The sequence below is a fragment of the Sylvia atricapilla genome, chromosome 5, assembly GCF_009819655.1.
Source record: "Sylvia atricapilla isolate bSylAtr1 chromosome 5, bSylAtr1.pri, whole genome shotgun sequence".
NCBI lineage: Eukaryota > Metazoa > Chordata > Aves > Passeriformes > Sylviidae > Sylvia > Sylvia atricapilla.
The window spans coordinates 50,101,630-50,128,588 of record NC_089144.1 but is presented as its reverse complement, the minus strand read 5'-3'; the positions used below and the strand labels follow the sequence as shown (position 1 = coordinate 50,128,588).

The following is a 26,959-nucleotide window of genomic DNA, read 5'->3' as shown; positions in this document are numbered from 1 at the left end:
TATCTCCACAATAACACACAAGGTTTAGATTTCCTTTGTTCAAGAAATGCCTAAAGGGTCTAAGGGAATGTGTGGTGCATATGTGTAAAATCAATGTTCCTCCATGAATGTTTCTCTCCCAGGCATTCAATTTGCACAAATAGTACTATATAACCCACCAAGCATCAGATTGCAAAAAAATACTTTTTGCAGTTCTTTGATGCAGTATGTAATGAGTTGGCAGAATATCAGTGCGGTTATTCATGTTTTTGTTTTCAGGCTACTTGGAATGCAAAAAATCTATGCAAATATATCCTCTGGCTGTACCTGATGTGAAAAAAGAAAAAAAAAATTATAAGGAAGATAAGAAACTTTACTTTCATGATTTCTCATTAGAAGTTTTTCATACTTAATGGTCCCATCTCATCATCCTCCCGGTCTTACTGGTGATGTGAGATGCAGAATGCTGACTCAAGTGCATGTGCCCCAGATTCTCATGGAGCTCCTTCCTGCCTTTTTGCTTACATATCATTTCCTTCTTTGCTTCCATCCCAGAGCTTCCAGTGTTACTCAGCACCTCCCTCACAGTGTGACAAAAATGTCGAAGCAATATAAAGCACAAGAATTCACAGCGCAGCAAGTCTGTAGACCCACTAGGCTGAGCAAAGCAGAGCCAGTACCACACCCCATCTTTGTTGCTCTGGTGCCCTCTGCTGCAGTAACCATCTGCTTGGCTTCTGAGCCCACCTGGGCAGGACAAGAGCCTCTGCCAAGTGCCATATGCTGCCACCTCTTTATCTTGATGTATTTCCATTTCTATTCTGTCTCAGCAGAGAAGCAGAGTATGACCAGTATGACCTTGTACTTCCTTTCCTTCCTCCAGTGGTTCTTAGCTTTGTCCTTTTCAAAATTTGTTCTTTTCATTCATAACACTTCTGCACCACGTTTTACAACAGCCTAATATTGAGCTTCAGAAGATTACATGTGAGTTGAGATGATAACAACTCTGAGAACTATATTTTATAAGAATTGCACTCTCTCTCTCTCAGTGTGTGTGTATAAAAGCATTAATCACTTAAACTAGCAATGTAATTTTTGTTCCTTTCCAGAATATTTCCTCATATGCTGTAAAAATGGGGGGAAACGAGACAAGTAAGGCAATAGACTCACCACAGCTTTTCTACAGTAAGTAAGTAATTCTTTTTAGCTGTACCTAAACAGCCTTACTCTCACTTTGCAGGGATATCTAAATTGTAAAGGTTGTAAAAACAACTTCTCAGGTTCACATAACAAGCAAGATGAGGAACTGTCTGGTCTCCTGTTCCAACCACTAAACCTTGGGCATCCTCCACACTCATGCACGTTACAGTAATTACATTAGGAAAAACAGCCACCTGAGTGATTTCTCCAGTGGAATTTACCAGATAAAGCACTCTTACTACATGGAAAAGGTGGGATTGTCTTATGTCTCTAGCCACATCAGATTTCTTCAATAAAAGATGATAATTTCTCGGAGTTACCCTCCTTCATATTGCCCATAAGGACACCAAGTTTGGTACTGGCTTGGTTTGAGAACGTCTGATAAAAGACTTCTCCATTGCATCTTCCAACAAACAGAACTGTCAATTCCCAGAGGAAAATCAAGGATCAACCTTACATAATCTTACATGAATAACTGCATAAAACAAGTTTAGGTGTTTTTATATTAGGGTGGATTTCAAGCAGAAGCTGCTTATTCAGAACTCCATCCAAGCAGTTTTTAAAGTGTCTCATTCAGGTGATTGCAGAGGGATATGCTTGACACTTCATCCCTCAGTGGCTTTTCAGAAGAGACCTGCAAACAAAAGTCAGCTTTACAATATATATATAATACATAGTTGTGTGTGTATATATATTTGTGTGGCTGCAGCTTATATTAATAAAGAGTTCAAAAAAAGATAATTTTCAGTGACAACACATCAAATTTGTTTAAGGGGACTGAGACTATGTTTTGGAGATCATAGCTGTATGACAATTTTCAGTAGTCTTTTACCAAATTCTACATATCATGACTTCTTTGATAGGCACAATCTCACACATGTAACCCCCTACCATTTTGACAAGATTTTTCTCTTCTTCTTCTAGATTTCTTTTCAGTTTCCTCTCTCTCTTACTACTGTACTGCTAAAACATTGTTACACACCCTTCCAGCAGTTCCATTTCAGCAGGAAACACTGTAATTTGTGAATTGCAAATGTACATTACAATTTGTTCCTGTTCTGTATGTTCTTCTGGTTTTGATAAATTTTCACCAAGAGTGACATCATTGATCCTAAAATTTAGAGGGTTTTTTTTTTAAAAACTTGACATTTCAACTAATTCTATTTTTTAACTTGTTTAAGAAGAACACAAGTTTTGCAAAAAAGATGTTCTCTTTTATCAATAATTTTGTTCAAGCTTGCTTGAAGGCTTTAATAATCTGACATGCCATATGATGCTGCCTACCCTTCTTTGATTCCAGTAGGTGAAGGAGGCAGCATTTACAGAAGAACAAAAAGTAAAATCCCTAAAAGGAATCAGTAAGTTGAGTGAAAATCAGTAACTACTGCTGGAATTAGCTCTTATTACCAGGCAGAGAGAGATAGTGTTTGTGGCTTTGCTAGTTAACTATTTTTCAGGTTATTTTTCTCCATAAGCTACTGACATAATTGCTAAAGAAACAAAAGTGAAAGGATCAGAACATCCTGTGAGCACAGATGGAGCTTACATTGTGTATATATTTTTAAGATATTAAATTAATTTAATTTTAGCAGGAGTGTCATCGATTTCTCAGAGATGAATAGATATTTTTGCATGCTCATTAAGGCACATGAAAAGCTGTGGTATGGGCACAAATTTTGGCCTGTTAACAAACCTTAGCTATGTCAAGAAGGACACTGTGTGTTTTGTTAGGGAAGTTTCTTATTCTAACACATAAAGCCACAGCATCTCCAGTTTCTTTGTCCCCAATGCTTTTGGTGTTCTGGTGGCTTTGCTGGGCAGATGTGCTTCCTGCATGAAAAATATGAGCCACAAAATAAGTTTTGTAAGGTTGCAAGGGGAAAGTGAATGGCACGTGATTGTGATGCAAAGGAAGTTTTTCAAATATCAGAGGAAGAAAGTCAGTGTGAGCTGTAGCTGGATTCTCTTTGATTTAGATTCAGGTATCAGAATGTGAAAGTGTCAGAATGTGACAGTAGAGCTGAGAAGGAAAGTCTGTAGCACCAGTGTGCTTGCTGTGGTTTTATCCTGGGGTAACCCAAAACGTATTGGGTAACCCAAATTGTATTCCATATGCATCTGTGCCCAACAATTGGTTTTATCTCCTTAGGACCCTGCAGCCAGGGAGCAAAGTGCTGTCATGAGCACTCTCAGGCAGTTCGGCCCTTTTTTCTATGTTGCCCTGGCTTCACTGGCTGCTTGGTCTTTGCTTAAGCAGAGGCTTTTATCCCTTTCTCGGGTTCTCTTTTTTGGTTTTTCCAGCAGTTTTGAGCTGCCTTAGGGCGAATTGCTCAGATGCCTGCCAGCTCAGGTCGACGTCTCCCCTCCTCCAGGAGCGGAGACAGGGAAGAAGATGTTCCCCTTTTCCCGGCCGCTTTCACTGAAGGCGGGAGCTTCTGCTACGAAGTTGCTTGCTTTGGGTTTGCAACTGTAGCCACACAATGACTGGTTTTGCAACTAGAAACTGTTTCAAAGTGAACTTTAAGAACTCTGCAGACAGACGGGCAGTTTAGCTTTGAACTCTACGCGACTGAACGTGGTATGATTGCTGGGAAGAAAAATGCATGACAGCCGTTTGTTTGGTGTGGTTTATAGGCTTATAGGTTTATAGGTTTTATGTGGCTTATAGGTTTATAGGAACGTGCAGGCCAGCTCTGGGATTTTGTTCATAGACCATTCCTATGGAAGCAGCAGCTGGATGTTTTAAGGTTTGAAACTGGCAAGGGTGAAAAAATGACAGTACGCGTAGCTGAGGAGGAAGATGCAAGGCTCCAGTGTGTGATATGTGTGTGAATTACTGCCTTGAGAAAGAATTATCCTGCTACTGCTTCTACTGTGGCACAATTTTTTGTTCAGTTACATGAAAATGTTGGTCTCTGTTTCACTGAAAGTGATGGTGGTGCGTTTGGATGAGTAGGAAAGTGCAAAGCAACACAGTGTAAGGGCAATTCTACTAGCTGCAAAGAGAAAGTGATTGTCACTTTATTGTGATGTGAATAAAAGCTTCTCAGCCTAAGGTGCAAGGTCCAAGTGACCTCTCTGTCCTGGCTCTTTTATCTGTGTGAGTTACAGCTGGAAATTTTACAGCTTAGATTCAGACTACAAGAGTCTGACTGTATGAGTATCTGAGAAGTAAAGTGCATAGCAGCGGTGTGTTTCATGTAGTTTACAGCAGCAGGGGAAGGGAAAAGCAGGTTTTTTTGTTATACTTCTTCAATGGGAGCAGCTGTGGATGTTCTGTGGTTTGAAACTGGGATCTGACAGTGAAAAAATGTGATGGTACACACAGCTGAGAAAGAAGGTGCATAGGCCTAGTGTGTGGTGTGTTGATGAAAGGCTGCAAGGCAAAGGGGAAATTGAGCAACTGTGTGTGCTGGCACATTTTTCTGTGAGAGAAGTGTGTCAGACTCTGTGAGACTGAAAATGTTGGTACATAGCTGTGCAGAAAGCACCATGGTGTATGTGAAGTTTACAGCTTGTAAAAGGAAGAAAATTCCCATTTGACTGTGGATTGAATTCAGGTTTCCAAATGTAAGGGGCAAGGTCTGAAAAAACATTTTGTCCTGTATAGTGGGTTGACCCTGATGCCAGGCACCCACCAAAGCTCCTCTCTCACTCACTTCCACAGCTGGACAGGGGAGAGAAAATATAATGAAAGGTTCATGAGTTTAGATAAGGACTGGGAGAGATCACTCATCAAATACCTTCACAGGCAAAACAGTCTTGAAATTGGAGCTAAAACTTAAATTTATTACTAATAAATTAAGAGAGGAATGATGAGAAGTAAAATAAAACCTTAAAAACACCTTCCTCCCACCCCTCTCCTTCCCAGCTCTATCTCCTACCCCAGTGCCGAAGGGAGACAGGAAATGGGGGTTATGGTCAGTTCATCACCATTTCTCCCACTACTCAGGGAAAGGACGGTGGGGTGCCTCCCACAGGAGACAGTTCTCCATGAGCTTCTCCAACATGAGTCCATCTCACAGGCAACAGATCCCTGCAAACTGCTGCACTGTCAGTCCATCCTGTGGGTTAAAGTCCCCATCAAACTGCTGCAGCCTGGGTCACCCCACCATGGGTACAATCCTTCAGGGACAGGCTGCTCCAGCGTGGGCTCCTCTTCCACAGACCTCCCACGGGGTCACAGCCTCCTCTCAGGGATCCCCCTGCTCTGCCATGGGCCTCCTCCATGGGCTGCAGGTGGATCCCTCATCCCCACGGATCTCCATGGGCTGCAGGGGCACAGCTGCCTCACCAGGGGCTGCACCAGGGGCTGCAGGGGAATGCCAGCTCCAGTGCCTGGAACACCTCCACCCCCTTCTTCCTCACTGACCTCGGTGTCTGCACAGTTGTGGCCTCACATATTCTCACCCTGCTCTTCTCTGGCTGCAATTACAACTGTGCAAAAACTTCTTTTTTCCTTTTTTCTGAAACATCACAGAGGTGTTACCACCATTTCTAATTGTCCCAGCCTTGACCAGTGGCATGTCCATCTTTGGAGATGCCAAGGATTGGCTCTGCCACACATGGAGGGAGCTTCGAGCAGCTTCTCACAGAAGCCACCCCTGAAATCCCCCTGCTACCAAAACCAGGCCATGCAAACCCAATACACTGGCATCTGCATCTTTGCAAGAAAGAGATGGAAGCATTTTAGTTTAGATTCAGGCTGCAAGAGTGACAGAATGTCATGGTATGAGTAGGTGAGAAGGAAAGCGCACAGCATCGGCATGTTTTGACAGAAGCAATAGGATGGACTGGTTCAATACTGATGCATTTTCCTCAGCAAGAAGTAGATGGACATTTCAGGCTCTGCAGAGACTGAAACTGTGTGATGCTACATACAGCTGAGCCTGGAAGTGCAGTGCATCACAATTTTGTGTGCAGTAGACAGGCTGCAAGGAAAAGTAACTGGGAATACATGCTTTCAAATGGAAGGGAAAGTAATTGAAATCTTTCTGTTCTGGCATATTTTCGTTGACAGAAATGGACTTAAGATCTTCACAGTTGATGGTCTGGAGGTAACCATGGTGCACTCACGTCTCTGTCAAGTACACATCGCCATCAAGTGGACATTCCCCCGTCGCCATTCAACAGCTCCACTAGACAGTGCTATGTACACACCAAAACCCCCTAAGGGTAGCTCCAAAGGTGGAGACGTCTAGTCACTGTCCTCAAAAAACGTGTGTCAGGACAGAAGGGTTTTGCTGACCTTCCTGTTCTCTGTATGAACTCCTGTTTCCACCACATCCAAACTTTCTCTCAATTATATGTGCTAACAAGTTCTATCATATTCAAAGAGTCCAGATTCAAACTTCAAAGCATCTGACAAAAATGAAACTCACAAAACAGCCAGGTAAGAAAGCTGTTGCAATCGATACATCCAAAGACTGCTCTAAGAGACAAGACAGGTATTTCTGGACTTTACCTGTGCTTGTCACACTGCTCAGTACAGCAGCCTCATTGTGTTGTATTTCACATTCATATAAAACAGCAGCTATTGCACTGAAGCCCATCTGAGTCCCAAAGACATTAAAATGCCTTAAGGAAGTCATATTTCAATACAGTAGAAGATTGAGAAATGTATTCCAAGCCCAAAAATCCTTGTGAGGAAAGATCCTACTGTCCAGCTATTACAGATATCAATCAAATATTAGTAAATATTAGTAAAGTTTTGCGTCATTAAAATTTCCTCTTGCTTGCAAACCCAGAAAGTATTTTATCTGCCTTAAAATAAATTTAAAGGGTTCCATTACACAAATATACAAAGAGCAACCTGAGGTCAAAGGTGAGGGATTATAGCCACCACTTAGGGACGCCTGGCTCCTCAATCAGCCAAAGAAAGGGTCATTGCACTGACCCAGAGCAGGCCAGCACAGTGAAGTTACCTCTGTACAAACCCATTTAACAGAAACAGGAGGCTAGGGAATATAACTAGGACAAGAAGATTAACAGGCCAAGAAGATTAACTGCCATCCCCTGTCATCTTTCCTTAGTTCTTCATCAAAAAACATTACTTTGGTCATAGCTAAAACACACAATTATCCAAACTCTCTGAATTACCAAAGATATTTTCTCTTCTTCCTTTTCTGCAGCAAAATGAATCCTAACAGCTGATATTTAGAACAAGCCCTTCAACCAACACTGGATTCACTGAAGTAGGAAGATACTACCATTTTCTAAGTGAAGAAGTGTAAGTAGGAAGATACTACCATTTCTAAGTGAAGAAATGTGAGTCCATTCTCTGTAGACTTGCCTGGTTCAAATGATACTTCACAAGGAGAGATTCTGAGGCAGCAACAAACGGTCTTGATTTTATTAGAGACATCCAGACTACCATGTAAGCCCAGGGCTTTCATAAAAAGAAGTACTTAGTGGTTATTAACAGTATGTGATTAAAGTTAAAGCAGGTAACTGTAGACAGTAAAGCATTTCCTCAGCAAAGAAAACAGTAACTTCTTTGTAACGAAGAGCTTTTCATTTTAACCTCTGGCTTCTATCAGCTTCAGGTGTTCTGCAGTTGTTTGGAGTTTATAAGTGATAAGATTTTATATGTGATTTCTGAGGAGAATGCAAGAAGCAGCAGTTCTTGTGACTGTAAGAAGTGTACCTCAGTGGAGCTGGGCCAATTTATATTAAACAACTATGTGGCCATGATTTCTTAAGCAGAAAGGTATTCCTCCCCATCCTGATGTTTCCACTGCTTATCCTTTCAGGTTTGCAAAAAATTAATTGTAACCAGATGATAAATATAATTCTTACTTCTTAAAAATTGATTTCTGCTCTTAAAACAAAGTAGGAAGTAGCACTGGGTGTGTAACGTTCCTTTGTAAAGGTAAAATGTGAATTACCTGCCCTCAGCTGAAGTGCTCCATTACAGATGTAGCTATGAAGGTGTCTGGCTTTGGTCTAACCTGAGCTCTCTCAGGTTAAATTCATTGGCCAATTGGAAAATTAATATGTGAACTGCCAGATCTATTTCTGTGCTGGCACAGGTAATCTAGTGACAGTATCTGATTTGAAACTGCTGATTGGAAAGGACTTTGACTGGAAAGTTTTTTATGTTATTCACCATGTGTTTTGTGATAAAATGGATACTGACAGGCAAAATCTTGGGAAAGGCTGAAGCTGTCTCAGGGGTGTGTGTGCATGCACTCCCACACCATCATAAGTATCTGTGTATTTAGAGCAAGTCAACTTCCCTCATACTGTCAGTTCCTTTCTTCATTTAGGTGACAAAGATCCTTGAATTGCCTCTAAAGTCTCCTGCCCTAAAAACATAGAATGGAATTTCTTCTGTTTGCATTTCTTCTGTTTGTCTTGCATAAACCTTACCTTACACTTGCAACACTGTTAAAAGAAGCATAAACCTTACCTTACACTTGCAGCAGGGTTAAAAGAATGTCATGGCTGCGAAGTCAAGTTAGTTAAGAGTAGAAATATTACGTATTTCAGATATTTCTGCAATATTCATTTAGCATGTTATAGGTGTTATGGTACTGTCTTGAATTACAGAGTCACAAATTATTTCTTCTGCGTGCTTCTGTCTCTGCTGATCAATCCAATCTGTGTGCCAGATAATACTGCTTCCAATAAGGAATGAAAAAAAAATTACAGTCTTGAAGTTCAGTCTATGCATCCCTCCTTGAGAGGTAGATTTGGTCTCTTCACTTGTCATGGAGTTCTGCTGCTACTCTGGAAAAAACACCTGTACAGATTTTTTTTCCTTTTTTGTGACCAGCGGTGCTTTGTTCTTTGTTATCTGGATTTAGAGTCTGAAGATCCAGCTCTGATTTGGAGAAACAATTAAGACAGCTACTCCTGTAATCAGCTACTGCTGTAAGTGAGAAGTACCTTGAGTACTTAGGGTACTATAACATGCTAAGTAGTACTACAAAACAGAATGTAGTAAATAGGCAACCAAATTAAGGAATATTATTTTACTTTAATTTCTACATGAATAATTTCCTCTTATCTCACAGGAAGTTTTAAATAAATGGCTTAATAGATTTCATTGCAAATAAATAAGTAGCTTCATCTCCAGCAATGGTTTAGAGAATATGCAGTGTATTGAGCATTTGACCGTAATGAGCAATTTTTTTGGAGCAAGCACCATTCATCCTGTGTACTAAAAGAAAATGTGTAGGATGGGGGAAACCAATGTGTTCCTATGAAGTCATATCATAGTGCAAGTCCGTAGTGAAACAAATCAGGGACAAACAGATAATGCTGACTTTGATATCTCCTGTCTTCTTAGTACCTGAGCTGGAACCTCATTGTAATGTTCTTGTAAACCTTTTGCAATGGATTTATTTAAATTTGCTTACATTAACATAGAAACCTTGCAGTAGATTTCTCTAAGACAGTCTCTTCTTCAGCCTCTAGTTAAACCATTTATTCTCACTCACATTCAGTAACTTAACATAAATTACCTTTTTTTATTCCAGCTGGTCGAGGGGTCTGACGCTTGGGACCCAGAGAGCCACAGCCACCCCAAAGGATGTCTCACTAGAAACAGCTCCTTGGGGGGTCAGGGCGCTCCTCAGCTGGCAGAGGGGCTTCTCAGCAGGAGGGCAGAGCAGTGATTTTTCAGCTTAGTGATTTCAGCTTTCAGTTATTTCAGCTCAGTGATTTCAGCTCATGCCCTTGTGAGTTAGCCCCTCTTTTAGCCGGCCGTGGTGAGAGAGAGAGAGGTCTCGTGTGGAATTTCCGCAGGTGGTAACTTTATTGCAAAGGTACCAGCGAAAGGGATCCAGGGACAAGGTTCCTCTTCCCACCAGAGGAAACCCAGGGGTTTTTATGGGACACCAGGGTGGGAGGAAAAGAGTACAAAACCAATCAATTGTAACAGATTTACATAAAATCCCGTGTGGGTCTCCGGACAGGTCGCCGTGACTAGAAAGTTTGTCTTTTGCCTTAGGGGCTCTGGGTGAAATTGCGAAATTCTTTGTTAACTCCTCACCTTGGCCCTCTTCAGGGCAAAGCAGCTGGGGCTTCGCCCACCCCCACATTTTTTATATTAATCTTGAGTATATTTATATAAATGCTCTCATTCAGAGGCATTTTAATCAGATAGTGACGGCTGTATTAAACTCAGTTCCTTGTTGTTTAACAATACAGATAAAATATAGAACTGGACTTGGAAATCCAAGGAATTCTTTCTAAACCTGCACAGGAATTCTTCTGACTCTGGTATCCTGTGGTGTGCAGTGCCTGTATTTGTTCCAGCTAACAGGTGAAGAGAAACTGAGTGAAAAGGAAAAACAATTAGCCACAAAGAGATTGAAACCTTGGGAAATTCCTGTTAGTCAAACCTTTTTTATTATCCTATCTTTCCACAAGAACCAGGACTAACACTTAGGTGAAACTACCTATAGGTATCTGAATTTCCTCCAAAGGAAAATTTTCACCCAGAACACAATGTACAGCTAAAGTGGTTTGTTTTTTTTCACTTGGTTTCATCTCTGCTGCTATGAGTCACTGTAAGGGATGTAGCAGGAGGAGGCAGCAATGTATTAGAAAGCTGACTTTTAAAAAGCTACCCACAAACTCACTAGCATTTTCTATAATCAAGATTTCATTCATAGAATAAATCTAATTTTACTTTTATTGTTTCTGATCAGAAATGAGGAATTCTGGAGACATCCATTTTGCCATATGAGTCAATACTGGAGTTGATAACTTGCTCAATAAATCCAGTAAAACCAGAGATTACAGAGCCTTTTATGCTTTATCTAGTTAAAAAGACTTGGAGACAGTTAATGAAATAACAGACTAAAAATTTCTCACAGAAATTTCTTTTTGTCATATATTCTAGAAAACCATTAAAACTCAAAAATATCCTTACAGGTATTTTCTTTCTTTTGTAGAATGCAAGACCTTCATATTACACCTTTTTGAGCTTTCATGGGTTACATAGTGTTCAAGTAGTTAAAGCTAAGGTCTGAAGACATTGCTGTGACAATTTTGTCCAAATCTTCCAGTGGTACAGGATCTAAGCAGTTCTGGATAAAGGCCCAGGTTTTTAAATGTAAAACTCAAGGTGGGTGTCCAATTATCTCTTGGCAGGAATCTGTAATATTTAATGGAATGACAGCATATGTTATAGCCAACCACTTTGTTACAACACACATTAAAAGAGATTGTAACTGAGATCTCCCACCAAAAATCATGTACAATACGTAACTTGGCTCTCAGCTGTTGGTGATGTTAATCCAAGCAAGCATGATGTAAATGTGGTACAATGCTGGGGGGCACAGGGTACAGCAGCTGAGAGAACAGAGAGAGCAGCATACAGAGAACTTTCCTTCTGAAGGAAAATTTCTTTTGGACCACATCCCTGAGCTCCAGGGCTACACTCACAGCTTCCCTTGTAGGCTGGATTCCCTTGTAGACCTCACAGGCATTACAAAGACAGCTACACCCCCGATCAGGAGTTTGCAGAACTATTTAAGCTACAGGAGAGATCACATTAGCAACCATGTCCACATTAGCAACAAAGCAAAGATTTGTTTACTGGAAAACTGATGAGCCATTCAACAGCTTTCTTCAGCAGTTGCCCAGTGACCATCAGCACACTGAGGCAGCCAGACTGACTGACCTTCACATAGGGTCCTGTCCACAGGGCTTCCTTGTGCTGCAGTTTCAGGGAATTCCAAGGCCTTAATCTCTGTCTCAGCACTGCATTCTGCACTCATGCTGGTTCATGTCCATACAAGCTCTCAGTTTTCTGACCTGTAGCTGAGCTTTAAGCTTGTTAGATTCATGACTGGCTAGAAGAAGTAGCCATTGCACCACACAAACCCACCAAGCAGGAAAAATACCCACCTTATTATTTAATACCACAGCTCATCTGTTCTAACAGAGCAGAGTAACACCTCTACTTTTGTCCCTCATTTATACAGATTTTATTTATGAAATTACTTTGGCCAACATTTTAAATTTCTGATTTTTGACAAACAGAAAAGAGTTTTTTGCCAGTTCACAAACAAGCTCATACAATAATAATCCCAAGGTTCATTTCCCTGACCTAGCTAAGTTCTTTAACAATAGCAACTTTTTCAAGCAGAATTTGAGTATTTGCAAGTTCCTGTCTGGCTTTCTCTCTGCTCCCTGTTCTTTACAGTAATATGCTTGGTTTAAATCCATTCCTTCCAGGCTTCAGAATGTTTTAATGCTTTATTTCCTTTTAATTTCCTTTAATCTTCTTTCTCTCTCTCTCTGTTTTTTTTTTTTTTTTTTTTTTTTTTTTTTTTTTTTTTTTTTTTTTTTTTTTTTTTGTGGCTGTCCTCTCTTTGATTTTGTTTTGCTCCCTTTTTCTATTACAGTTCTGCCTCTCTGTAGTGGTTTTCCTCCCTTTCCCACTGCTGCTGTTCAGAACAGATAAGGACTTTGTGACAGAGCTTCTTTGTTGTTTTGTTGTTTGGGCTTTTTTTTTTTTTTATCAGAAAAATGCACACTACAAACCCTTTAATCAAAGGACACCTCATTTAGTTACACTTCTTAGTTTTTCAAAGCAAAGTCATGCATTCACTTTTTTAGAAACAAGTTCAAACTAAAGTCAAGGTCAGAAAGAGGGGCAGCTAACAGAGTTCATCTCCCCTCTCATTTCCCCTTTTAATACTAATTTAATATTAATTAACCCTTTTTTTGCAAGTGACTACTGCGATGATCACACTTTCAATGTTGCTAATAGAAGGCATGTATGAGAGAGGGAGGTGCAAAGTAATGCAAAACTTGATGGCAATTACACTCTGTTAGGCAAGAGCTGCCTGTAGGGAGACCTTGTTGGTGCAGATGTGCTTAACACTTGGCAGCTTTAAAAATATACCTGCCGTTACATCCAGAGTTATTTTACAGATCATGTCACTCTGCAGGGCATACACACAGTGCTGCAAGTCAGAGGTTATCTCTGAAAATTAATCTTTACATTCAATCATGGGTAAGCTCTAAGTGAACTGACACTGGCGTTTGAAAACATACTTGGAATTTCTGAAAGTATTTTTCTTCTTCACGGTATTTTATAAACTATTTGTTTCCCAAGATGACAAACTAGTAAAATCCACTCAGCTCCACCTTAGAAAAAACTAATCTCCTACCAGGGAGGAACTGGCAGTTCCATTGTGTAAGAATTTTATCTCAATCAACAGGGGCAGATTGGCTTCCTGCTATGGAAAAAAATAAGGCACAAGTTAGTTGGTTTCTTAAAGATACTTTTTAGCAAGCTCAATGAACTTTCCTTATGAGTTTTACTTGGCTCCTTTCAAACCAGCAGGTTCTGCCATAATGTAGGCTTGGATTTCCTTTATCCTAACTTCTGAAAGAGCAAGATTTCAAAACGTTGGTAATGTAACCAACATTACATTTCAGTTCATGGAACCACAGCTGAATAATCAGATACATAGCTTCTTGCAGTCAAAACCAACCAGCTGCATTTCTTAGCCTGATGACATCCGTTCAAGTGTTATTTCCAAAGTTGCCAACAACCCCCAAATAAGCAACTGACTTAATGTGTTGTTTAGTACATTTGGATAAACAGATTTACTATGAGAGATAAATCTGAGGTTGAATCAAGTGTTGGACTAGTGTAGTTATTTCTTTTAAGTGTGTGTTTTACCTTTCAGACATCCTTAATTGCCTTTCTTTGCTCCTTCTTGAAAGAAACTCTTTCATTTTTCAAAGTTCAACGGGTTTCAACTCACTTCAAAATTCTTTTTCCACTTTGACTATTGCTCCTGAACTGTCTGCCCTTTTTCTCCTAATGGTGTTGGCCTGTCACTGTCATATTTGTCTGTTCACATTTTAAAATAATAACATGGAAATATAATGGATAATAATACTGTTACTTCTTATTGTACATTTGGAAAGGTATCTAAACCTCCTTTTGATTGTACTTTATGTAGTTACTTTTGTACTGTGTTTGGTTGGAAAGTAATGGTATTCTTTGTCCTTAGTAACTTTCCAACTCCTTGCAGGGGCATCCAGAGTTTATGAAATGTACTGTTGTTGTGACTCCTCTTGGGGTTTTAAAATAACAGTGTAGTTTAAAGATATGAAAGGAGCAAGGCTTACAGAAAAAGGTAACAACACCAGATTAACTGATTCAGACTAAAAAATGGAAATGCTTTCAAAGGCCTTTCTTCACAAAAATTTCTTCTTGCATTTCTTTCTAAATGAATGTGAACTAAAGAATATTAGGCACTGTAAATCTACAGGATGGGCCAGATGCTGAGTCTCAAGCTCAGGCAAATATTTAGCAAATCTTTGTAATTCCTATCTACAGCTGAAAAAATATTCTAAGATACACAACAAATTCTTTAGTAATACATTCCAGCATTAGTACAACAGTGTCAAATAACATTCCAAACTGGATTTCATACATAGTTGCTGGGTTTAGGGAGAAGAATATCACCTAGTTCTTTTAAAACACAATGTCTTTGACCTTCAGGTTTACAGAACCCTCAACATCAGCGTGTTGAAATTCCTTGCTGCTTGACTGGCAGCAGTGAAGGGTGAAAGGCAAAGAGCTGGAAACACTGCAGAGCTTCCCCAACTCAGTCACGTGTCAGCTTTCAGGTGCATTCTTCCTTCTCCCTCCCTGTTCTCACTGATCCTGCCCTCCACCTTCCTTGTCCCAGGAATTTGATTCTCCAAAGATTTGTTAAGCCTTTCTAGAGGCTGCAGTATAGTAAGATAAGAATAGTAACAAAGTGAGAAGTGGTATCTAGGGGATATAACGCAGTTCACAGGGACACAGTGTTCTCACACAGGTTCAAAGTCAGTGATTTCACAGCGGTCAACACAATTGTTCTTGCCAGAACACTGGATATGGAGTAAAAACTGTGCTTATGTGTCATCTTCAAAACTGGCTGTAATTACCAAAATTCTTCCTAAAACTATACCAGAATATCAATACAACTCTGGTATTTCGTGAACATAACAGAATGGTCAAATCTATCACACAGACATGCAAAACCTGTAGAGTCCTAACTGTACCCAAAACCAATGGAAGTGGCTGACTAGAGAAACAAAGGAAAGTGGGAAGCATATGCCAAGAAGTACTTCAGGTCCTCAAAAGTCTATTGAATGGCATCATGAGTAGTATCATAGAATCACAGACTGGTTTGGATTGGAAGGGACTTTAAAGCTCATTTTGTTCCACCCCCTGCCACGGGCAGGGACACCTTCCATTGTCTCAGGTTCCTCTAAGCCCTGTCCTCGGATCTGCAGATAGTTTTGAAAACTCCACTTATGGAATAAAAACCAGAGAATTATGCATTTTCAACACAGTTTTGCAACTGGGATTTTGGGGGTACTGCTCTGTAACAGCCTCCTTTGGCACAATTACATTTATCCATCTGACTGCCCAAATGAGAAAGCAAGGCGCTTCAAAGGGAGGTGGGACTGCTGATGGGAAAAAAAAAAAAAAAAAAAAAAAAAAAGCTGCAACTGAGCTAAATGTTGTTAACCAAACACCAGAATAAACGAAAAAAAAAAACCACGCTGAAGGACGTGGAAAAGTTTTCAGACTCTGGCTTTAAGATAGCAAAAGCTAATTAAAAGAAAAAAAAAAAAAAAAAAAAGGCGAGAGGGAGAGGATTGGAAGGGGAGGAGGCGCTGTGGGTGTTTCAAGGCGATGTGACTGTTTCAAGAGAGCCAGCTGTGCGCAGCGCCGGGTCGTGCCCAGGTGGCCAGTGCCACTCGTGCCCCCCATCGCCCCTCACCATGCCTCGGCCAGCCCCGCCGTGCTGTCACTAGAGCCGTCCAAGGTAGCGCTGCCCTCTGTTCCTTTTGTTGTTGTTGTTGTTTTGCTTCCTCCTCATCGTAAGGTTTTTCCATCTCTAACACCTCTATCGCCAGGTTTTCAGAGCACTAACTGCTCGATACGCAGCTTAGCCAGTTGGCTTTCTGCTGTAACGGAGAGCTGACTGCCGCGTCTCGCACAGACCCGCGGGCGTGTACTCCTGCCGCTCAAGGGATTTTCAGTGCTTTTAGGCAACCAGGGCCTAGGGGACAGACCCCTTCCCCTCCCCGCCGCCCACCCACCGCGGGGTTTGAGCGGCACGGCCGCGGTTTGGGAGCAGATTTTAGCTGGGGTCTGCATTTCGGAGCTGTCCGGAACGCCGGCGGCGGGGCGGCTGTTTCCCGGGGGAAGGCTCGGCTCCGTGCGCTGCCGGAAGCAGGCGGGGAATGGACAGCGGCGGTCCCGCCCCGGCTCGTGCTCCCGCTCCTGTTCCCGCCCTGGGTTTTCTCCAAAGGAATTGGCAGGCTCGGGACGGGGCATTCCGCTTCCCGCGGCTGCCTTTGGGTTGGATGTTTGAGGCTGCGTTCAGATATCAAAGTGTCTGGCAACACTCGCTTCGTCCAGGCAGCCTGGTGAGCTGCAGTTTCAGTGGGTGAACAGAGCTCTTATTTCGCTGATAAAAACGGAACGTGTTGAGCAGGGAACATCTGAGATTAGAAGTCGTTCCGATGTCCCCTCGTTGCGTTGGGAGTGAGGACCCAGCTCCCATCCTGGCTGTCAGGCACCCCTGGATCGCAGCGGGCTCCCGCTTGAGCCTGCCCTGAGGAGCCCGCGTGGAAAAGCAGCTGCCCACACCTGCGGTCAGTCCGGAGGATGTTCCCCAGCAGCTCCCAGAGCTCGGACCGCGGGGAAATTTGACCTCCATCGCTGATCTCTGCCATTTCCCTGTGAGGATTGAGCTATCCTTGCTCCCGCTTCCTCGCGCGGCTGCGCCTTCCAGGGAGCAACTTTGGGAGCTGAAAGGAAACAGCGAGGTCTGAAATGCTGCTATTGACAGCAGCGCGTGGTGAGATGCGTTTATTAAGTTTGGGGAGTTGTAATTAATAAAGCTTTCTTGAATGGGGTTATAAAATAAGAACTGTCTTTCCCACAAAAGTAAGTTGCCCTTCCTTCCTGTGTTGTTTTTGCACTCAATGTTCCCATGTATGGATGGGTCTTGTGGCACCTGGGGACATGTTTTAGGGGTCATTGTGGTGATGCTGCTCTGGTGGCCTTGATGATCTGGAAGGTTTCTGCCAGCCTTGATGGTTCTGTGTGATTTTGAAGTGCTTTGCCCTAGACAGATTATTGTCCTGCTTTTGGATGTGCTAATGATGACAGTGGGGACACCTCTGTAGGATACTGTTGGTCAGAGAAGGGAGTACAGAGAAAATAAATATTACAAGAAGAAAAAAGTTTTCTGCCTTAAAAGACACTCTGAGTGTATTTGTTGAAAACAACTGTGGGTTTTTTGTTTGAGGTTTTTTTTTTTTGTGGGAGGTTGTTTTGGCTTTTTTTGGGGGGGGATTGGGTTGGAGTTGGTTAGGTGTAAAAATGTTTGTTTGTTTGTTTTTTTATCTTTTTATTCGGTTTGGGGTTTTTTGTTAGCCAAATAATCTCAAAATTTGGAGCCTCTTGCTTCCAGATTAGCTTCCAGAACATGAATGCAAGAGCTGGCAACTACCTTAGGAGCCCTGGGCTCTGGCACAATGTTTATTTGAGAGATTAGGGGCTCCAGTTTGCCATCACCACCACCAAAAACTGTTTCTCAAAGCCAAGCAAAAAAATACATCCTCTTAAAAAAAAAAAAATACATCCTTATAAAAAAATAAACTCATGTAATGAAACTTGGCGGTTTCTAAGTAATGATCCCATAGCTAGTGCTCCTGCCAAGATGGTGGAGTCTTTCTTCTTGTGCTTCAGACATGAGACATAATAGGTAATACAGAAATAAGTTATTTTTTTCTCAGCATTTTAAATAAAATCTGTCATATTCTGCAGTCTGGTCGTGTAGCCAGGTGGCTCTCAGAGGGCTTCTTGTGAGCAGGATGTGATGTGGAAGTCTAGTTTCCACAAACTGGATTGAATAAACTGATTAGTGTGAAAAAAATAAAAATCAAGCAACTTATTGACTTGAAATGACTTGTAAGTTTAGCAGGTGTGATGAATTTTATCTTTAATTTAGACACAAATATTTTTTTAGCTGCATGAATAGCTACATCTCTGTTATCTCAGTCCTGTGGCATTTGGAAGCTTACCTTGAGCTGTGCTGCGTTTGCACACTTGTCCTTTGGCAGGTGTGTTTCCATCAGTGCCTTGCTTCACTGGGATGTGACACATGGAGCCTTGATATTAAAATAGTTGGTAGGAATAAAGAGAAAAAAATCAGCAGTAACACATCTGATTTTGGTTTTGGCTTTTACTAAGGTAGGAGCATTAAGGATTGTTTTGGTTTTTGTTTTATTCAGGGCTCAGAGATGGATTCACCAGAAGGGGCCACAATTAGGAGTGAGCAGAAATTCAGGTAACTTGTATTAGAGTTGATGCAAAACTGTCTCGTAATGAAAATCTGAACCCACAGTGGGAATAAACTACTGAATATTGAATACAAGAACAACATCATGCCTGAAAACTTGAAGTTATCCCAGAAGCTGGTTTCTTCACTGACCAAGTACTTCATACTCACTCAAGTTGTTTATGAGGAATAAATAATAAGAGGAAACAATTTAGGCCAAATGTAGCAGGAAGGCATGGGGTCCTCAAACACACTTTTTTTGTAGGCAGGAGTTGGCAACCATACCTACATGTTTATTGCTTTGCCTGAGGCCATTTCAAGTTGAACATTATAGTTTGACCTAGATAGTTTCAGGTGATTGTGAAATAAGAGGTGTTAATCATCTTTATTGCCATGTTACCAGGAACTGAAAATCTCTAAAGGTAGTTTGGAAAGTCAGGGGAGTTCTGAGGTTCTGTGCTACTGAAATCCTTGTTTGTACAGAAGTGATTTGGCTGGATGGTTTATATGCCTTTTCATTTCTTTGCTGAGTAATCATGAAAGATTTTCCTCATGGCTCCTTGTGCTGGTTTGTGCAGAGAGTGTGGGTGTAACACCAACACACCTCTGAGAGGGATCTGTGGTAATGTCTAAATAGTGAGTTGGATCTGAACCAGCATGACTGCTAGGGGATCACAAATGAGAATAAAATACTCCATTTTTAACAGAAAAAAAACCCCAAAAGTTTGTTTTCTTGGAGTATTGTGACTTGTCCCTTTGAAATAGTTCTACTTCCTCTTTATCACACGTGTTATTTCAGTCACTGGACAATCTGTTGCCTTCTTTTTTCAAAACTTTCATTGGAAATGGTGTTTGGCTTGCCCAGTGGCCTGGAAATTGGCAATTGTCAATTTGGATCTCAGAGAGAGTACTGCTTTGAAGTTGTTGCCTTTTTTTGGCCTGGCATTAACCATGCACATTTACTTGTCTGAAATGGCAAAAAGGCTTCAAGGGTGTTGTTGGTTTGAGGGAGGCTGCGAGCTTGTGTGGCTGCCCATCTCATCCTGTTGTGTAGGAATGGAGAACTCTGTTCCTGCTGCTTGGTTGGTGTTTTGCAGAAGCTTTTAATGGCTCAGGGTGAACTTCTGGAGTCAGTCCCTGAGCCCTTCAGGAAATGCGCCATGAACAATGAATGCTTTTGTTTTCTGTGTTCAAGAAAATTCTTAAAAAGTCTAGTAAGAAAGCAGCCTCGGGACCTTCTGCTGGTCATTGGGACAGGGGTGAGTGCTGCAGTAGCCCCAGGAATCCCAGCACTGTGCTCTTGGAGAAGCTGCATTGAAGCTGTCCTTGGAGCAGCTGAGCAGCTGGAGGTGCTGCACCCCGGGGATGTGGCTGAATTCCGCAACAAAGTGATGAAAGAGAGAGACCTGCTTGTGGTTGCACATGATCTCATCAGGAAGATGTCACCAGTGAGTATGTTTATAACCTCTGTTCATTTCTGAACATACCATGTACTTTGATTCTGTTGGAAGGAAACACTGCTTCCAGAAGTTGAATTTTTTTCTGGTGAAAATGGAAATTTTGTGAGTAATCGTACAGCACATTGTACATTTTGGAGAGGCTAAAAAAATCCCTGAGTTTTAGTATAAGTTAGAATTCATCAGAATTAATGCAAACAAGAGTCCTGACTATTAAATATTTGCTGTAATGTTTCTGAGAAGTGAAAGAGGGATTTCTAGATCTGTGGCTATAACTGGAGAGACCCTGAGAGTACAGGTAGGCCTTGAGGCTGCTGGTGGCCTTGAGCCACACACTGTGATTCACCAGTGCAGCTCTTGCTTCCCTGAGGACAGCCCAGGCTCAGTCATCTATTTTTTCAGTATCCAGAGGTTTTCAAACTTTGTTAAGACCTTTCCCAAGTCTTCCTTCTAGCTGAAACAGTCTGGGTGAGAGACATAGTTCTGAGTGTAGGCTGGGGTGAGCATCTCAACAGACCCAGTGTCTTTATAATAATAATGTCTGCATTTTTTCACAGCAGATTTAATAATCAATAAAGTTTTCTCAACCAGGAATGAGAAAACAGAACCCACCTGTAATGGTATATCCCAGGAATATCCAGGATACTGAATACTGATGAAATATTGGTATGTCTGAATCCAGGGTAGGCTAATTTTAGTCTTTTATTGTGCTTGTATTACAAGCTCTCTTGAGAAACCCAGACAATTGTTTAGAGCTCCACTAAGTAGAGGCAAGAGCAGTGGAACAAATTGAGGTTTGTTCTGGGTGGTTTTTCTTGGTGTGCTGTTGAAGCCCTCTTTTCCAGGGATGCTTTGGCATTAAGTAGGCAGATGGAGTGGGTCCCTGTGGGAGGCAGCTGTAACAGAGCACGTGGGCCTGATGGAGTGTTCCTCTCCTCTTTCCTCAGCGCACCGGGGACACGAAGCCAAACTTCTTCCAGGATTGCTTAATGGAGGTGTTTGATAATTTAGAACAGCACATTCAGAACCCTGTGGTTTTGCAATCCATCCTGAGGCTCATGGAGAGAGGCACAATGGTTCTGACTACAAACTATGATAATTTGCTTGAAATATTTGGTCAGCAACAGGGTAAACCTATGGAATCTTTAGACCTTAAAGATAAGGATAAGGTACGGTGAGAGTAGTAAAGTTATTAGACTTAATGTATGACAAGTCAGCACATAAGCTGCACTTAAAGATGTTTTCCTGTTTAAAGAGTCAAGGCTAAAAGTTGTTAATTGTTAAAGCATGTCTTGTAAGCTACAGCAGATGCCCAGACATTTCTTTTATATATCTCTTTATTCTGAATAATCTGGTAACAGTTACCAAGGAAAATTTCAGTGATTTATTTGTTAAGCAGTTCCCTGCCATTTACTGAAAAAAAATCCCACAAATTATTTAACTTATGTAAAGTCATTCTTAAAATTCCAAATAGACTTTCACCTGGCTGGTATTTAATTTGTTGTTCATAGTTTTTTCTGTCAGTGCTGCTGGAACTTGCTTCTTGGTTGACTGGCTGTTTAACCCAAAAAGCCAGAGACAGCTGCAGTGTCAGCCATCACCTCTTTGTTACCATTTAAAGTGAGCTGTGTAATTAGTAATCACAATCTCTTGCTGTAGGAAAGGGCAAAAGGAGTTGTTTCTGCTTTAAGTGGTTTATAAGTCAGTTCAGTTGTATAGTTTTGCAGATTCCTGGTGAGTGTGGTATATTATAACAAAAGGATGTATCTTTCATGATGTGCTTTAGGTTCTTCAGTGGGCAAGGGGCCATGTAAAATATGGAGTTCTTCACATTCATGGCTTATATACAGATCCCTGTGGAATGGTGCTTGATCCCTCGGGATATAAAGATGTTACTCAGGATCCTGAAGTCATGGTTTGTGTGGTCTTTAAAATTTTGATTATGTTTTGCCAAACAGTTTTCTTGTAATCACTGCAGACAAGATACCTAAGGCTCTGTGGGATCATATAAATTAAATATTTGGGGACTAGAGGAATTATTCAGAATTATTCCTCTGTTGCAAGGGCAGTCTGAGCCCTTGGGTACTGTGGCTGCATAAATCACAACCAGACCTCTCACTTTGGAAAGAACAGGAGCCTCAAAATACTGGGCTCCAGGACAAGGATTCATCATCATATGATTGCTAGAACATCTTAGGGGTTTAAACTGGTACCAGCTCTGGATCCTGGACTTAATGTCAAGTTGCTGGCAACACTTACATGCCTGTTTAAATTCCATGGAACAGTTTGGGTTGGAAGAAACCTTAAAGATCCTCTTGTTCCAACTCCCACATTTGTATGATAATTTTGCCCCTTTTCCTTTTCCCTTTCCTTTTTTTTTTTTGTATAGGATCAATGGTTATGAAATGTCAGTTTGGCCTGATCCTAAAACATTTGCTTTTTTCAAGTCCCTTGTGAGGTTCTGCTCTGCTGGTCCTTCTCTGGCTGAAGTATTTTAAAAGTGTGCTGAAGTAAATATGGCTCTTCTTTGTTTCTGTTCCTTCACAGGAGGTTCTTCAGAACTTGTACCGAACCAAATCTTTTTTGTTTTTGGGTTGTGGAGAGACTCTGCGTGACCAGATATTCCAAGCTCTTTTTCTTTACACAGTAAAGAACAAAGTGGATCTAGAACATTACATGTTGGTGCTTAAAGAAAATGAAGACCACTTTTTTAAGCTCCAGGCAGATATGCTGCTGCATGGAATAAAAGTGGTGTCCTATGGGGACTGCTTCCAACAATTCCCAGAGTATGTCCAGGATCTGACTGCTCAAATCTGCAAACAGAGAAGTCCAGGTAATGTGGCCTCTTCAACAGCACAGTCTGGAGCAGGTACTGGGCAGTTTGCCCTTCCTGAACACTGCAGCTGATCCAAGGCACTCATGTGCAGCTTTGTTGCTTGTGAGGGACATGCAGAGTAGGGATATGTGGCCAAACTGTAACTAGATGGGGTTTTTTTAAATCTGTGGAATTTGGAGGTCTGTGGATCCTTGCAAATTTAATATTGAATTCTGGATTTGTCTCTTTGTTAGCATTTGGTAAAGATGTTTACTTAACATATATTTATGATGTGAACTACTTCAGCTTATTGAGTATTACATTATCAGGAATCTGACTTGTCAGGAAAAGAGGCTAAGAGAATTGAAGGGATTAACTTGTGGGATAAGCTGGTTGAGCCACAATATCTGACTGAGCACAGAATGGGAAATTAAATCAGTGCATCCAATAAGCTTAGTATACTTAGGGTTGTGAAGAGAATGAAGAGAAACAACAACTGTATGTCTAAGGAAAGAGATTTCTTTAATGTTTTCCAAACAAAGACAGTTCCATTTTGATCTATCCAGAGAACAGAGGAAAATCACTAAATGACCTTGGGGAGAATTGCTATTGGGCAACTCTTTTATTTATCATTTCAGTGAAACTGTTTTGTCTGTAATTATTCCCAGGCGCTGCATAGCAGGAACCCTGGAAAGTGCATGCCCAAATTAATATCCTAGTTTTTGTGACTTGATGAATATTCCAATTAGACTGCATTATGTTTTTCTTTCCATAAAGGCTAGAAAAAAATATTTATCACACCGTTGAGATTTCAGGATGTTTGTCTGCAGTCTTATTTCCGTCAGACTTGCAGGAGGGACCTTACTCAGATGTGAAAGTCTTGTGATCTAATTTACGAGTCAGGATCCCAAGCAAAACCATTTTCAGTGTGCAGAACTGCTCTGTACATCAGCAAACTTTCAGGGTTTGGGTTTTTCTGTCTATTTACAAACTCTCTTCTAAAATGTAGCAGGAGGAGTTTGTTAAAAAGGTTGTATTAAAGAAATGAGAAATGCAAAACCAAAATAAGCCTGATGCAGACTGGGGACTTGAGGCCCCTGGACATTCACTGAAAAAGGAACATAGCAAACCACAAGCAGTCCAGGAATCCTGGAATGCCTTGAGGACCACTTCCTAGGAGAGGTGATGGAGATCCCAACAGAGGAGAGGCTCAGCTGGACCTGAAGTTAGGATGGGTAGTAGCCTGGGCTGAAGTAATCATGCCCTGGTGGAATTCTCAATCTGCTGAACCATGATGAAATTGCTTAGCCATATTTGAAAAATTTTGTCGACTGGGGAAGTTGCCTCTGACTGGAAAAGAGGAAACAGAACTCCCACTTCTAAAAAGGGGAAAAAAGGAAGACTTGGGGGATGTGGGTAAAAAATAGGCTGGATGGTCACACTCAGGGCTGTGGTCAGTGCTTTTATGTGTGGATGGAAACTGATGGAAGCTGTGTCCTCCAGGACCATATAATGGCTTTCATAGGGATGTAGACAGTGAGGTCGAGGGTGTCCTCAGCAGATGACAGCAAGCTGAGGGCTGTGCTTATAGGGAAGGGGTCACATCCAGAGACAGGCTGGGCACGTAGGGCTGTGCAATCACCAAGTTCAGCAAGGCCAAGGCCCTGCAGTTGGGTCAGGGCAATCACAAACACAAATCCAGGCTGAGGATGAGCAGATGGAGCAACCCTGGGGAGGATTTGGTGGTGCTGGTGGGTGAGACCTGGACAGGCCCCATCCCAACCCCTTCCCTGTGCTGGGCTGAGCCCCCAGTGTGGGCAGCAGGGGAGGGGGGATTCTGCTTCTCTGCCCTGCTCAGATGAGACCCCACCTGCAGAGCTGCCTCCAGCCCTGGGGTCAATATCAGAAGGACTTGGAGCTGCTGGAACTGGGTCCAGAGGTGGGCAACAAAAATTATCAGGGGCTGGAGTACTTCTGCTTTAGAGACAGGCTGTGAGAACTGGGGGTATTCAGCCTGGAGAAGGCTCTAGGGAGATCTTACAGCAACCTCCCAGTACCTAAAGGGGCTTCCAGAGAGCTGGAGAGGGACTTTGGGACAAGGGCACATAGGGACAGGACAAGGGTGAACGGCTTCAAACTGAAAGGGCAGAGATTTAGATTAAAGAGGACATGTTTTTATGATCAGAATGGTGGAGAAGCCCTGGCACAGGTTGCCCAGAGAAGCTATGGCTGCCCCATCTGTGGAAGTGTTCACTGCCAGTCTGGATGGGGATGGGAGCAACCTGGGATAAGTGGAAGGTGCCCCAGCCCCTGGCACGAGGGTGGAATTGGATGAGCTTTAACATCCCTTCCAACCCAAACCATTCTGGAATTCTAAATACAACCTTGCTGGTTTGGGAAAGTATAAAAACTTCCTGCATGCTCATGTGTGTTGCTGATGTCTCTTACACTTCTTTAGATGCTGAACGGGTGGACAGCACAACACTGTTGGGTAAGTAACGTGTTCATTTTCAGAGAAAGTTCCATAATCCTACCAACACAAGAAAAATACTCTTATTTCCAAAGTAATTAAATAATTACTGTGTAGAGCTCTGAGTTAGCTCTGAAAGTTTGCTGAACACTCTTTTTTTACTCTCTGGTTTCCTGTCTGCCTAACTGATGGCCTTTTCAGGTTTATCAAGTGACACATGATAGTATATATATAGATGGATAGTATAGTATATATAGATAGTATATATAGCATCTCAGAATACTCAGATGAATGTTAGTAACTTTTTATATACATTTTCGGGAGCTTTTACATGCTAACATCAATGAGATTTTTGGCTCAGATTTCCAAATACAAGTTTCTGTTCCAAAGCCTTCCTTAGGGAGGTCAGGAAGAGTGAATCTTTAGGGTGGGCTAGTGAAGGTGATTTTTCAGCTGAGCCATTCAGGTTGCTTTGTGATGTTTCTATGAATACCCAAGCAATATTACATTCCAGTTGATGGAAAAAATATAGTGAAACATGAAGATTCCACTCCTGAGAGATCGGTGCTGCTGCAGCCAACCTCAAAATTGTATAGAAGTATTGTTGGGTACTGCTTGTAAGGACCTTTGGCAGTGCAGGGGGTGAGACTCCTCCTCTTTCCCAATCAAAAAGCACACAAGTTCCAAGATACTTGTGTGCAGGTGTAAAGTCAGAGATTAGTTATGTAATTCCAATGGGATTTTAAATTTACCTTTCTCTCAACTGACTTCATAAATCCCATTTTCAATAAAGTACTATTAGGTGGAAGAGAAACCAAAACCTTGAGTAGAATTTATTCCAGTACCTCTTAACATCCCACTTAACAGTCCTCCTTTACTAACTTGTTAGCACCATCTTTTGGTAGTTTCAGCACCTGTTTTACATGTAGTTCAGAATACAACCAAGTAAAAAACCCAAGAGGATTCTTGTGTGTAGTACCCACAAAATCTAAGTGAATGTTCTGGTTTTGAAGGAATTTCTATCCCATTCATGTTATTCTCCAGTTACACTGTTTATGTACTTCTAACAGCAGCTTACACCAAGGATTTGTTGCAGACTTCAGGTTGAGACCACTGGAGTAATCTATTTTTAACCCTCCAGCTCAAGCTGGGGCCTCCGAGTAAGGGATCCAGACTCATGTGTGAGCTCCACAGGTGTTATTGGCTTTGGCAGAAGGCAGCTGAATCCTGAGCTGAGTCCCTGCTGTTTGTCAGTCCTAGAGATCAGTTTTGGGGGAGAGATTGAGCCCAGACCTTTAGCAGGGTTAATGTTACATGTAATTCAGAATCCAAACAGGAGAACCTCAGGGGACCAGGATTGTGTTTATCTTGCTAGCTGGTGCTTATAATAAAAAGTACACCAAGCACATGGATGTAGCAATATTAATGCTTTCTTTCCCCTCTCTCACCCCAGGAACTTCGTGTGTGGACTGTGCTAAAAGGAAATTAGGAGAAAGCAGCACTGATTCTCCTAAGAGGATCAAGGGGTCGGATAATGATATACCCACACTGGAATGAAAAACCCCAACCACCCACAGCACACCCCAGAAACTTTTTAACACTAGGTGTTTTACATCTGCTGCATGGAAGTTTTGAGCTGGTATTTCCATGATTTTAAGTGGAATAAAATTGTACATACTAGCTTTCTCTTTTTTAAAGCCATAAA

At 41.6% G+C, this 26,959-nt stretch overlaps 1 protein-coding gene and 1 long non-coding RNA gene across 5 annotated transcripts; one reads left to right on the top strand and one right to left on the bottom strand.

Annotated features, from left to right (window-relative positions):
* Positions 1-227: 227 nt before the first annotated feature.
* On the bottom strand, positions 228-1,020 carry LOC136361498 (uncharacterized). The gene is made up of 2 exons (XR_010743649.1): positions 389-1,020; positions 228-306 (listed from the first exon to the last, which is right to left on the bottom strand). It is a non-coding gene; the product is annotated as an uncharacterized lncRNA (long non-coding RNA).
* Positions 1,021-1,145: 125 nt separating this feature from the next.
* FAM118A (family with sequence similarity 118 member A) lies at positions 1,146-26,959 on the top strand. 4 transcript variants are annotated; one of them, XM_066319468.1, is made up of 9 exons: positions 1,146-1,164; positions 14,663-14,790; positions 18,466-18,521; positions 19,708-19,960; positions 20,917-21,138; positions 21,756-21,884; positions 22,517-22,802; positions 25,243-25,275; positions 26,708-26,959. In XM_066319468.1, the coding sequence occupies exons 3-9, from the start codon at positions 18,475-18,477 to the stop codon at positions 26,809-26,811; spliced, it is 1,074 nt and encodes a 357-aa protein (XP_066175565.1). In that variant the 5' UTR covers positions 1,146-1,164; positions 14,663-14,790; positions 18,466-18,474; the 3' UTR covers positions 26,812-26,959. The 4 variants fall into 4 exon arrangements, with proteins under 4 accessions (XP_066175565.1, XP_066175566.1, XP_066175564.1 ...); XM_066319469.1 differs by lacking the exons at positions 1,146-1,164; positions 14,663-14,790 and adding an exon at positions 15,853-15,983; XM_066319467.1 differs by lacking the exons at positions 1,146-1,164; positions 14,663-14,790 and adding an exon at positions 16,017-17,024.